This window comes from Chroicocephalus ridibundus, chromosome 2 (genome assembly GCF_963924245.1).
Source record: "Chroicocephalus ridibundus chromosome 2, bChrRid1.1, whole genome shotgun sequence".
Lineage (NCBI taxonomy): Eukaryota > Metazoa > Chordata > Aves > Charadriiformes > Laridae > Chroicocephalus > Chroicocephalus ridibundus.
In genome coordinates this window covers 164,595,422-164,609,185 of record NC_086285.1, presented here as the reverse complement: position 1 = coordinate 164,609,185, position 13,764 = coordinate 164,595,422, and the positions used below count along the sequence as shown (strand labels likewise).

Sequence of the window (13,764 nt, the reverse complement as noted above, 5' to 3'; positions counted from 1 at the left end):
AATAGGAACGAAATCAGAGGCATGGAAGTGAGAAGGAACTTGATCAATTTAATCAACATAACTTGAAAATGAATTATCAAAGTCAATATTTTAAAAGATAGACATTACTGTGCTTGGTGTCGGTTCTGCTGATTTAATTTTTGTAAATTTTAAAAATATATATATATATATAGAGAGAGAGATAAAAATAAAATTTCCTTCATTTGCCCTGTCTCCAAAAAGCTTTAAAGGCACTCTGAAGCTGCGCTTGCCTGGCAGTTTTCCAGATGAAATGACATGCAAACAAAATATAGAAGAGAAGATAACATACTTCTCAACTGACGTTGAACAGTTAAGGGATTTGGGCCTCTCTTTTTCTACCTGGGTTTAACTTTTAGGGGACCACATCCGAACAAAGTCTTTGAACAACATTTTTACCTTGTTATTTCTGCCTGCAGCTTCTTTGAAAGGTTGTGATACTGAAGCCTGGAAGCAATTCAACCTTTTCTCGTTTGGTGATGATAAAGGAGTAGAATCCGTTAGCGTTTCCTTAGAACTTTGGTGTCTTTAGGTGCTGTGTACTGTGTGTACTTTGAAAGTATTATTAGAGATGCTAAGTATGTGGACATTTTTATTTGCTACTTTAATTTTTCTCTATTGCTTTTAACTTTACAAATACTGTACTTTGTAAAGAGGCAGGTAAGATCCTGATGTGAAGAACAGTAAAGAGCTAGAAAAATCAATGGCAACTATGACGTGACTTTTAATCACATGGTAGCTATGGTACCTTTTTCTTTTGAAGACCAGATTTACAATGATGATCAAAATACTCTCGTCTCTTAAAAGTAATGCCCTTAGCAGGGCATCTGTTACTTTGATCTGTTTTCATTTGCTGCTGAAATTGTTTCCTTTTACGCTCTTTGTAATCAGGACGTAGTACAGAAAGGATAAATTACTGATGTTTCTGATGATACACTTATCCAATTGGAAAGTAAACTAAGTTATCAATCAAAATTGATGATCTAATTCTTGTGTGTTGATGGTATACCGTCTCGTAAAGAAAAATGTTAGATGTTCTTCTAGATTAAAGGAAGCAAAAACACATGAGTGGCTGTACAGGATCAGATCAATGACCGTCTAGTCCAATATCCTGGTTGTGATAGTGGCTAAGAGCAGATGCCTGTGGGAGAATATAGGGGGAATCGTGAACATAATGCGACTTTCCTTTAGGCGGTTGGGCTCCAACTGTTGTTAGCTCAGGAAATTCCAAAGCCTGGTGTGGTTCTGCTGGTTTTAGGCATTGTTTGTTAGTGGGTTTCTCTTTCATGGAGTTCTTCACTCTCTCCATCAGCACTGTACAGTATGTTCTGGCAAGAAGAATCACAGCTAAGTTACTTCTAGCAGCTTTGCACCTGCTGGTGTCCTTCTGATATTACCTGGTTCTTGTATTACAGGAAAGAGGTAACAGTACGTCTTCTAAACATCTTACCTACGCTCATGGTTTTTATACGTTTCCTCATGTTATTGCCACAGTGGTCTCTTTCACAGACTGAAGATTTCTAACTGGGGCTTGGTTGTCCCTGTTATGGAAACAGTTCCATACATTGACAGCCTTGTTGTCCCTTTGGAACCCTTTCAGCTCTATAAGTCTGAGCTGGGCTGTATGCCTTGCATGAAAGGTGATGTATGTATTTCTGTAGTGATCTGATGATGCTCTTTATTTTTGTTTTGTATTACTTTCCTTATAATAATGCAATAATGCACAATTTGTCATTGGCTTTTTTGACTGTTTCTGAACACTGAGTTTGTAGATTCATAAATCTGTGAACCATAGCTCCAGGGTCTTGCTCCTGAACACTAATGGTACGCTGAGAGCCTCTTGCTTCACATGTAAGTTTAGGGTTGTGTTTTTCCCATTTATTTATAGTAAATTTAATTTGACATTTTATTGCCCAGTCATTAAGTTTCGTGAGGCCCTAGCTGTGATGTCAGGAATGTGCCATTCTGTCTGTGTTGTAGAGGCTTCCGTGCTGGGAATTGAGTTTATGCAAATGCAGCCTAATAATGGAAGAATGTACTTCCCATTAAAGCACGTCATTTAGGGTTCTTGTTACAATCTGGATTGCCTTGGTTTATTATCTTTGGAATTCATTACTTTGCAAACCCTTTGAACAGCTGGGCAGGTGTTCTAGAGACACTTTGTTGATTAGGATTAAGAAGACCAGGCTTATGTTTTGAAGTTGACCAAGTTTCAGGGGTTGCCTGTAGGAGACCTGTCGGCTGCAAATGCTAATGAAGTTTTGGATCTCCTGTCCCTCAGCTGGGTGGCTCAGGGTTCCTTCTACGTACGTTCTTGGTCCTCTGGCCAGGAGAGTCAGTGTGTGTTTTTAATTTGATTCTAAGGTGGTTGTACTAGGTAAGACAGGAGGAAGCTCGGTATCTGCTCCGTCCAGCCAGGCTTAAGGAGCTGACACAGTAAGGTCTGTGTCACGTGTTCAGTCAAAGAGGTCAAGGGGATGCTCACATTATAAGCATAATCAATTCTCCGTCCCAGTCATTGTGCTTTCATTTCTGAAATCCAGTATTTCCCTGATGCCAAGTAGGAAAAGAACAATAGCTGCTCTTTCTGGATTGCATTATAAATGGCAACTTATTGGTGGGAAGCAGTCTTTCAAAAAGCTTCCGTTGCATGGGGATAATGTTTTGCAAAATTAATGAATTAATCTACAATGAGTACTTCATTATGTAAAATGTTAGCGTTCATTTATTCGGTGTATAGGGAACGTAAAGACAGGTGAGAGAATATTTAAATTCATACACTCATCAAAGGAACTAATTAATTACACGCTAAGAGAGACGTAAAACTATGCCTTAAGTCTCTCCTTCCCTTCTCTGGGGGAGAAAAGGTTGCAGAGAAATAATAGCATATTTCTAAAAGCAGGAATCCTGGATATTTTTTAATATTGGTATACAAGACCATTGTCTGTTTCATACTCTGTTGCTCTTCTGCTTAAAGGGCTATATTTTATCTACATAACAACGGTCCTACACTTACATAGCATATAGACAATATATTTCTTTGTTAGTAAGATACCTGGCTTTGAATTTGAATGTGGTCTTGACAGGTCTTCTGAAAAACTAAGTAGCCTAGAGGATTCTATTAGGATAATTGTATTAGTGATGATGATGATGATGAAGGAAGTCCTCAGAGATATTTCAGTATGATCATTTACCTGTTACTGTGCTTGGTTGCCTTTATTATGTTTGATCACTCAGAATATTTTTTCAAAGTGACTTCATTTCTAACAAGTTTTTTGTCTCTGCAGTTTGGAAATGTCAGTTTTCATTTTGGTTGCGCTGTTTGTCTGAGTAAATGAGGGGTTTTTTTTGGTGGGGTTTTTTTTGGTTTGTTTTGGTTTTTAAACTACAAACGCTTTTGTGTCCTCCATAAATTCATCACTGTATTACTTTAAAAATATTCTTACTTTTTTGAGAACTCTTCTTACAGGGTTCTTCTTCCATTCCAGCCATAGTGCTTACGGAAGATAAGGTGCCTTTTCCTCTTACAACTGCCTTTTATTCTAGATACATAATATTGGTTTATAATTTGACTGCTACAGAGTGGGGTTTTTTACCAGTATGTATGTGCCATAGGACCTTAGCCTATACCCGTTGTACCAGCCACTACACAAACATGTAGTAAGAGGTATTTCAGGCCCCAGATCTTTCCAATGGAAATCAGTAAGGCAGACATGAGGCAAATAGCAATAAATTTATGATTGGCGCGTGCAGGCTAATTGACCTGCCATCTTCTTATGCTGTTTCCTTGCTGAGGCATTTTGTTTTAGGATCTAATGTAGCATGCGTAAATAATCTCTAGTCTTTGATTATGAATTTCTTTACACTTCATTTGCTCCCTTTCGTTGTATTCACCCTTAGTCTAAATTTAACTTCCGATTCTAGTTTAAATCCTTCCTCAGGAAGGAATCTTTGCTTATACTGCATTTCCTATTCTTAATGATTATTACTGTCCTCTTCAAATGTCATGGGGTCTCAAAGAAGTGCTTATTCTGCTACGCGTTGTCTCTGCCCTGCTCCTGGGAGCCGGGGTCGATGCGTTGCTGGCAGCTTTGCCTGGAGTCTCCTGTGGGATTGTCTTCAGCCTGGCTTTGAGAGGGGGAAGGAACAGCATCTCGATGCACACCTGCGGTGTGAAGGGTGAAGTGATTATACTGCCTGAAACTCTATTTGCTCATGTTATTCCCCTCTTTGTTGCTGCAGACAGCAAGTTTCTAGAATTCTGCCTACTTTCAGCAGAATACAAAGTTGTTCTTTTTTTCTAGGGGGAAAAAAAAAAAAGCATATTCTGGTTTGGCAAGCATAGTCTCTTTGCTGTCTTGAGTTGGTTTTTTCTCTCTCTTCTGCATGTTGAATGTACTTTAAAACCGTTACGATATTCTTAGGAGAGGTTGCCTACCAAGAAGCTCCTTGTTTTGAAATTTCTATGAGGCAATGGATTCACAAAATAAACAAATGGGCCGAGGGGGCATTTAGTTTTCATATTTGATGCTCAAGTTGTGTACTTCCCCAAAACTCTGACATATCTCTTGGGTTACTATTTCATTCTGTTAAAACACTCATTTAAGAAAGAAGTTACTATAGTGTTGTTATATTTTTTGAATATGTGGTGGTTAGCCTTGATCCCTGCTCTGGGCCTGCAGCACCTCCTGCCCTCCTCCTCCTGCACCCTGGGGCTCCCTCTGCTGCTGCTCCCTCCTTGCCTTCCTCCTCCACTTCCTGGGCCACAAAGGAGGAATGGTTTGGGTTGGAAGGGACCTTAAAGATTATTTAGTTCAACCCCCCTGCCATGGGCAGGGACACAAAGCCCCATCCAGCCTGGCCTTGAACACCTCCAGGGATGGGGCAGCCACAGCTTCTCTGGGCAACCTGGGCCAGTGTCTCACCACACTCAGGGTGAAAAATTTCTTCCTAATGTCGAATCTAAATCTCCCCCTTTCAGTTTAAAACCACTACCCCTCATCCTGTCATTATATGCCCTCGTAAAAAGTCCCTCCCCATCCTTCCTGTAAGGCCCCCTTTAGGTACTGGAAGGGGCTGTAAGGTCTCCCCAGAGCCTTCTCTTCTCCAGGCTGAACAGCCCCAGCTCTCTCAGCCTGTCCTCACAGCAGAGGGGCTCCAGCCCTCGGATCACTTTCGTGGCCTCCTCTGGACCTGTTCCAACACGTCCATGTCCTTCTTGTGCTGAGGACTCCAGAGCTGGATGCAATACTCCAGGTGGGGTCTCAAGAGACTGGAGTAGAGGGGGAGAATCACCTCCCTCAACCACGTGTCTTGAGAAAACAGCAATACAGAGGTTAGTACTGCTGCTGGATTATACGTATGTCTTCTGCAGAGAAGAGGTAGTTCAACACAAAATCTTATGCTGTTTTGGATCTCAAGTGACTCGCGTTGTCAGTTATCTGTAGACTGCCTTGGAACATAAATGAACCTCTGCGGTGTCCTGGCTTGAGTGGTAAGATCATTTAAGGGTTTCCTTGCCACAGAGTTTGAGATCACAGCAGTTGTGATGCACTTGTGGAAAAAGGTATATATTTTTGTCACCTGGATCAGGCCAGTGCTGGTTGTGCGGCGCGGCGTTACGAGGGAGCCGTGTACGAGAACAGGATGGAAGCTGTCCCGTGCCAGCACTTTCTTCAGTGCTTCATCATCAGGTTGTAAATCTACAGGTGTAACTCCCTTCTTAAACTTTCCCGGATTCATATATGAAATTGTGTAGGATTCTTCTGTGCAGTGTGCTGTGAAAGTGGCTAATGAAGTTAAATTGACAATTTACTTAACATTTGAGAGGAGAGAGGAAATGCTGGTAAGAGACTTTGCTCTGTTGTGACAGCAGTGACTGCAATGTTGGAAAGGCAAGCTGTGTTTTTGCAGTTACCATGGAAAAAGTGTTGGTCATGTGCTGTTACCATGGAAATATTCAATGTGGATTCTAGAAATTAGGAAGATTTCTGGACAGAGTAGAAAGACAATTGTTCTTTTTATAGTGAAAGGCTGCTCAGGCTGTTTGACGGTATGGATTGACGAAAGAAAACTGTGGAGGGTTTAGCATGTTCAAATCTCTAAACTTCACGACAGAAAATAAAACGTATGAAGTCTGAAAAAATGTAAATGTCAAATAATTCAAAATTTCCAGTGAGATGCTTCATTGATGGATCTAAATTTTTCAATTATCCGTTTTCTTCTGCCATCGTGAAGTTCTGCACCCTACCAGGGCTTTTAACAGAATGTGTTTCCTGACTCTGTGGTGACTAATGTATCGCAGAGGAGCTGGGCAATGTCCGACCAACTCTGCTGCCTCGTCAAAGAAGAGGAAAAAGCTAAATAATTTAAAAAAAAAATAAATAAAAATTGCTAACAGCAGAACATTAATTTTTTTTCTCTCCCCTGGCAGAGAAGTCCCCTTGCACAGTCAAAGTTGTGAAGGGCTGAGTCATTTGAAGTATAAGACAGTGCCTGGCGCCGGGCTCTGTGTTATAGCCCATGTTTGAGTGCCACAGATTTGAAAGAGAAAGTCGAATCGCTTGTTGGTTACCTTAAACTTTCCTCGTAGCCTGAGGCAGAATCGGTGTTTACTTTGCCATCTTACCTCCTTTTGCCGGTACAGTGTGCAGATTAAAAAAAAAAATTCTCTCTTCTCCGGTCGAAAGATTTAAACCAGCCCTTGTCTTTTCGTTTTCTTAGGGGAAAAAAAGAAAAAGTTTTTTTTTAAAAAACAAAACAATTAAGAAAGGCATTAGTTGTATATCCATGATGGTTTTTTAGGTATTATCTATTCCTTTCTCAAAGAAAGGAAAACTTGTGCCTTATACAAAATAGAAAATCTGACTAATGCCGTGCAGTTTTTCATGCTTGGTTCTTTTCATCTTTTTCTTTGCAATTTTATGCACCAACCAGTGTCAGCTTTTGTTCTAAATATAGAACTGGGGAAAATCATTCATCAATTTGAAAAGAATTCTTTTTCCTCAGGTAAAAGTTTTTATTTTGATTAAAAAAGGGTGGATTTCAAAGCCTGCTATCGAGTAGATTTATGGTCAGTTTTGTTGGCAGGCTGTCTTGAACTTTACAGTGTATTATTGCCTCAAATCTTAGGCTAGTAAGTATGTTTGTTTTAATAGTAGTTGGCTTTTAAGAGATGCTGAGAGCTGGTCTGAGAGTGGTTTGATACCTCGTTATTTCTTGTGGAAGTTAGAAATAAAACACCTGTGAGCCCATAGAAGAGTCTTTTAGTGCTCTCATCTCCCTTCCTTTTCCCTGGTCTTCATGGGCTAGATTAGCGCATGATTTAATGTAGTTACCTTGTAAGAGAAAAGGCTTTCTTAAATTTCAGTTGAACGTTAACAAAAACTACTAAGTTTAGCTGATGTGTTTTCCAGGATAGTCATATAATAACTTGTACGATTGTCTTCCCATTTGTGCTACCCTGTTCAGACTTACGCCTTCTGATTTTTTTTTTTTTATCATTTAGATGCTGCTGATTGATTTTTCTGCCGTGGAACCCGCGTGGAACAAATATATTTTAGAATTTAATATTAATAAACGGTCTTAGTTTCAACATTCATAGAGATTAAAAGAAGAATTCTAACAATGAGGAAAACCAGGCTAATGCTGCCTGTGTTTCTAAGTAGTACAATGTGGACGTGTTCCTTTCATGATCTGGTTTGCTGGCAGGGTTTTTTTTTTGTTTGTTTTATCGGGTTTTTTGTTTGTTTGTTTGTGTTTTAACATTTAAATCATTCACAGGTTAACCTGGAAAAGAACAACCGTGAAGGTGAAAAAAGAAGGTGGGGTGGGGTTTGGCCTAGATGATCTTTAAAGGTCCCTTCCAACCCAAACCATCCTATGAAAATGCACGGTTTATTTTAGAAGCTAATCATGGAAATACAAACCTTTGGGATGTGTAACTGGAACTACTCTTTCTTGAATTTCAGACATCGTGATGCCTTATCTTTGTTGTTCTTATCTATGGTGCCGTCTAAAAGATGGAACAGGTATTACATCATGTGTTACTTTGATAGACCTACGCAAGTCACTTTAATATCTGTCCCTTAACAGTAACCTATTAATAAATTTGCTACTGAACAGTCCAAAGCAGTGTTTGCATGTGGATAAACAAATTTATACACAGTAAGTTTTGATTAATTTGTAGTAAAGCTACATTGCACAGGCAGAGTGTTCTCACCGGCGTGTCCTGCTCGACCCCAGTAACTAATACAGCAGGATATTCAGTGCTTTGGCATTATGCTTGAGCAAAGATAGAACATTGGAAAATACAGTGTTAGTCTCTCACTTTTAAATTCTTTCAGACTGTCCGTTGAGGAATGCTTGATCTGTGCTGGCTCTCTGATGGCGGCTGGAAACCGCCTGGCAAAAAGTGGTTCCATCAGATGGTTGGCAAATCCAGGTTCTGAAAATTCATTAGGGGCTTTGTTGTATTTGGGTCTTACATCTAACGAAACTCTAAATGCCTGATCTTAAATGTGTAGTACACGTGTCTGATCGCAGGCAGCTTTTTTCTTTTCTTGCCTGGTGATCTCACTATAATTCCTTATTTAGAATTGCTGGATTTAGCGACTAAAGGCTGTATCTGCATTAAGAAGATGCACTATGAATAGGTTGGTAGGTAGAAGCACTTGGTACTAAAGCTTTTACGGTACTCTGTGGTGTGATTCAGGTATTTTATCTGTAGCCAGACTGTTCTGGTCCTCTGGATAAAATAACCCCTCCACACGTGACCCAAATTTGGCTGAAGGGCTGCTTGTTGGTTCAGACTATTATGCCCCCATTAGGGATTGGAGTAAATTACATGTGCTCTGGGATTAAAATCTTTGATTTTGGTTTGTTTACGCCAAAAAGAATCTAGTTTGTATGCGCTGAAATTGCTCTGCAAACCCAAAGTAGGTGGGGATGGTGATGAGATTGGCTTCAAAACCATGCACCAAAACACAGGGTTTGGCAAAGTCCATCCTGTTGCACAAAGACTTATATCTAATGAACATTAAACATAAATATGACAACTTTTGCTGTGAGTTGAGGGGGGAAAAAGGCAGTTTTTCATGCGCTCCACACAAAAATTGATACGTGTTTGATTTAGCTGCTAGTTCTTTTGCTTCTGTGCGAAGGTCACCAGAACCATCACAATAATTTTCCCTTCCTTTAAGTTTCCCTTCCTTAAAATTCCCTTCCTTTAAAGCACTAAGAATTGTTTCAGTGATCATTCCTTACGCTATGTCAGTGGTAGCATCTCGTACCATCTTCTGAAGGGTAGTTCCTTGGCCCTTGGGGAGCCAGTAGTGTGCTGTGGCAACGGCAAGAATGGCGGTGGAAGCCTGGAGAATGTCGTGGTTTAACCCCAGACGGCGGCTGCGCACCAGGCAGCCGCTCACTCACTCCCCCCTGGCCCCCAAGGGGATGGGGGAAGAACTGGAAGGCTAAAAGTGAGAAAGAAACTCGTGGTTTGAGACAAAACCAAACCGTTTAATAATTAAAGAAAATAATAAGAATAATTAAAAAAAAATTTAAGGAAAAGAAAAAAAATAAGAAAGGAAAATAATCCCCAAGAAAGACAAGTGGGGCAAATGAAAACAATTGCTCACCACCAACTGACTGATGCCCAGCCTGTCCCCGAGCAGCAGCCTGCCTGCCGACCTCCTTTCCAGGTTTATCGCTGAGCATGACCTCATATGGTATGGAATATCCCTTTGTCAGCTGGGGTCAGCTGTCCCGGCTGTGTCCCCTCCCAGCTTCTTGTGCACCCCCAGCCTGCTCACTGGTGGGGCGGCGTGAGGAGCAGAAAAGGCCTTGACTCTGTTTAAGCACTGTTATCAACCCTGTTTTCAGCACAAATCTGAAACATAGCTCTCTGCTAGCTACTGCGAAGAAATTTAACTCTATCTCAGACAAAACCAGCACACCCAGCCCAAACCAGTACAAATATACGGCATCATGTCAGGCTTTGCCCACGTGAAGTGCATCAGTGTATGCGATTACGTCTTTTGCCGTAATCTGGAAAGGTTATTGACCTTGTAGGAAGTCCTGAATGCTCTTGACTGAGCAGGTGATTTTGATGATAGTTGGCAATGGAAATACTAATTTTCTGAGAAACAGTAACCTTTTTTTTCACTTTTTTTTTTTCATATGAGATAAGTAAATTTTTAATTAAAAACTTGTGTTTTGACTAGTAAACCCCCTGAATCAGAATCTTCAAATCTGATGTTTGTCATAGTGTTGTACCTTAAAGGCTGAAGTAAGGTGCATTTTAAAACCAATTAGTGAAGGAAATTGGAAATAAAGGAATATGGGAATATACCTTTTTTTTTTTTCTCATTTGGATACCTGGGAAGCTGGATTTTACTGAAGCAAAACCATTTCATGCTTCATCTTGTTCTTCTGGTTCCTTCTTTTGAAGAATGTATCCCAAACAGGTCCAGATTCGAGGTCATCCATGGAATTGGAAAGTGATCTTAGCAAACAGAACCTGATAGGAGCAATTTCCAAAGAGGAAATACATTTGGGTTTTGTGTAATAACCTGGTGTTTCCCGTATATTTGGATATATGTGTCTGCTGCGATAGATGGGATTTTCCCTGTGTTTAATTGGTGTTTGTGCACTGCAGTTTCTCTGCACAGAATAAAGGAACAAAATCTTGCTCTTCTTTGGATGTGAATCTAAGTAATAGCGGATTGTTAATAATAAATTGTGAATCTAGTTTTAATGTATGTTAAAACTTCATTATTTTAATTTTCTTGTTCCTCTGACTTTTTGATTCAACAGTAATTTTCACCCATTTTAATGGGTTTTGCTTAGAATGTGGCTTTGGTAGGTTGAGAAACCCAAATACGCTGCAATTTGTTTATTTACCTTCAAGTTACGCAATCCTTTCAGCAATAAAAAATACTAGTACGTTGTCGTATTGTCTTTTATTGCTATACTATAAGGCGGTACACAGACTGCTAGGAAAAACCAAACTGAGGACATTTCTCTGAGGATGTCCATTTCTGTTAAGCTTTTTGTTGGCTATTACAATGTAAGCCTTAGTTTCCATTCTGTCTTTGTTACGCGTCACAAATGTTTGATGGATTTTGACATCAGTAGATGGTAGAAAACATGACTTCTCTATTTTCAGTTCTTTTCCACAGCACATACTTTCAGTGGAATCCACAGGCCTTATACTGGAAGTTAGTGTACAGATATTAAGCAGTTGATAGGGTGGCTATCGTGGAAAAGCACAAACTTTTATCTTTGTTCTTGTGTAATATCATAAATTTTAGAACTAATTTTATGTTATTAACTCTGACATCTCTGTTGCGATACTTCAGATGCAGTTACCTTCCTTTCCTGTGACCTTCACTGAGTTTTGGGTGTATTCCTGTTCGAGTCTTTTTGGCTTCTAGAGAAAAATGGAGCAAAATAGTCTTTACCTTTTGTTTGGCCTTTTTGGATAAAATGTTAATATTACTTTTTGTGCATTTTCTCTGCCTTTGATAATACAGATATAGATTCGTTGAAATAAAACATAATATTAGACAAGCAAAAGTAATTTCATTTATTCTGTTTCTAGATGGCATCAGTGTTAGTGGACTTCCGCTCTCCAGTCCTTTTCGGCAGGTTGTCAAACCAAGAGTAGAGACTAAACCTCTTAATCCACAAGAAAGCAGCAAGGTTGGTGACTTCAGTCATGTGAAGGTGAGTGACATCAAAGTGAAAGATGTGGTTTTCATTGTGCTGTGTTATGGTTTGTTGTGTGAATAAAAAATTGAGTTTTCTTTGTCTCATAAATATTTCCCTTTGGAGGTTTTTTTTGTTTTTAGAACAGCTTGATGTTCTGTCTTTGGATCGTTATATTAGAACAAAGAAAGAAAAAGGCGAAACAAGATCACAGGAACAGTAGAAGGTGTAGAGTTGGTTATCAGTACGGTATACTCAAGGAGCTGTCAGTCCTTCAGCTCACGTTGCTTTCTTATGCTACATACTCTGTAGGAAGGGGCTTCTCTAGGAATTTTTGGTTTCTTTATATTAAGCTGCATGTAAAGTATTGTACCTTCTAAGCATTTTGGCGTCAAGTTCTTATCTTCACGCTTGCAGTAGTGAGCCTTTTGGAGGTGTTTGTAGAAGTAATGAAACAGAATAGTTGAGAGAGCCAGAAGAAAAGTAAATAAAAGTAGCAGGATAAAAGGACGATTGTGTAGGTAGAAGCTGCACTGTGCTTCCTGAGAGAGCAGCTTCCCGGGAGTGAGCTACTCTTTGTTTGTCTGTTGAAGATCTTACCTGTTGAAGACATAAACTTCTTGTTTTGAGCAGTGAAATAAGAACAGCTTCATACTGGCCAGATTTGCAGAAGAGATAATTTAAAATTAAAGTAACAAAGACTGTAAAAAATGTACCGTAGCACTTCATTAGTCTCTCCCGTAGCTGTGCTGAATGTTTTGCATGCCGTGTGCTTGGTGAGTTTCGTACATGGATCTGTGTTCTGAATTAATTAATTCATTCAAAATTTAGATCGAGCGTTGTACACTGCAGTATTTGGCTTAGCCTGTCTTTGGCTGAGGAGGAAAGCTTTGTTTTTCGCAGTAACTTGCTTTGCATGTGAATTTGCTTTCTTCCCAGTGAGATTATTTACAATTCTATTTGACCAATAAACAGGTGAAGCTATTAATTTTTAAATGTTTCGTTTGGACCATTAGCACTGCTAATTCATCATTGTTTGATACTGCTGTACAAAAAAGATGATGACAGCATATTAGAGATTATAAAACATTGGTAAAGCCTTTCTTTGTATTTTATGACATAGCAAGGTATTTCCCAGTTGGTCATAAATAGAAATTGGCATGACTGAGGAAACAACCTGATATTTAAGGGAGTAAAATGTCCAGCTTTAATTTTTAAGTGTAGAACATCTGACCTATAGGCACTTCTGACTTACGGAAGGAAGGGTACGTTACTTTGAAATTGGACTAAAAAATCCAGAAATGCAGAACTTCTTTGCATCAAATACGTGGAAAAAAACCCCAAACAAACCCTTTTGGTGCACTTTTTGCTTGTCAGCCAGTTGTCCTGGCAACCAAGAAGTTGCAGGTTCACAATGACCCATGTGATGGTATTACGAGGACGTTGGAGAGCTGTAAAGCAAGAACTTGGTTTTTAACAGTGTGTAGTGAAACACCCAGGTGGGAATACACATACTTGGTCGTGGTGTTAGCTTTGTGGAGTGAGTTTTGATTTACTTAATTGGTATTTTGTGATGGAAGGACCTTGCAGGTGATCAAAACTATGTTCAATAGAGGATACACATTCCAAGAGCATCAAGGGGTTCCTTGCTCAGTAAATTTATCTGTGTATTGAGCCTGATTTGTATGGCTGCTGTGCAGCTCCCATAGCGTGCCCGAAATTAGCCATTTACTGTGTTAACGTCTGTTCTAAAACCAGCTTAATCACTAACCTTGTGCTTTTTGTAATGTTTAGAAGAGATGATTTATAGAGGGGAGGGGGAAATAAAAATCAAGGTGTTAAAATAGCCATGAGGATAAAGCTCTGGAACAAGTCTACAAAATTATGTTTCTAATTACTTAAATTATTATCATTCTGATCATGTATTTGCAGACAATATCCATGATAAGTGAAATATGGTATATTTTTCCAATATTTATAAAATTGTAGATGAGAAGAGAGAAAACCGCAGTAGGATATCACCACCTGTAGGGTCATTTA

General features: G+C 39.4%; 1 protein-coding gene across 3 annotated transcripts in view; it reads left to right on the top strand.

Annotated features, from left to right (window-relative positions):
- The window catches only part of TRAPPC9 (trafficking protein particle complex subunit 9), a 538,517-nt gene that overhangs the window by 97,008 nt on the left and 427,745 nt on the right, over positions 1-13,764 (top strand). For all 3 annotated transcript variants that reach the window (XM_063327588.1, XM_063327590.1, XM_063327587.1), the window contains one exon: positions 11,618-11,742. In XM_063327588.1, coding sequence (XP_063183658.1) covers positions 11,618-11,742 — 125 coding nt within the window. The remainder of the gene's footprint in view (positions 1-11,617; positions 11,743-13,764) is intronic.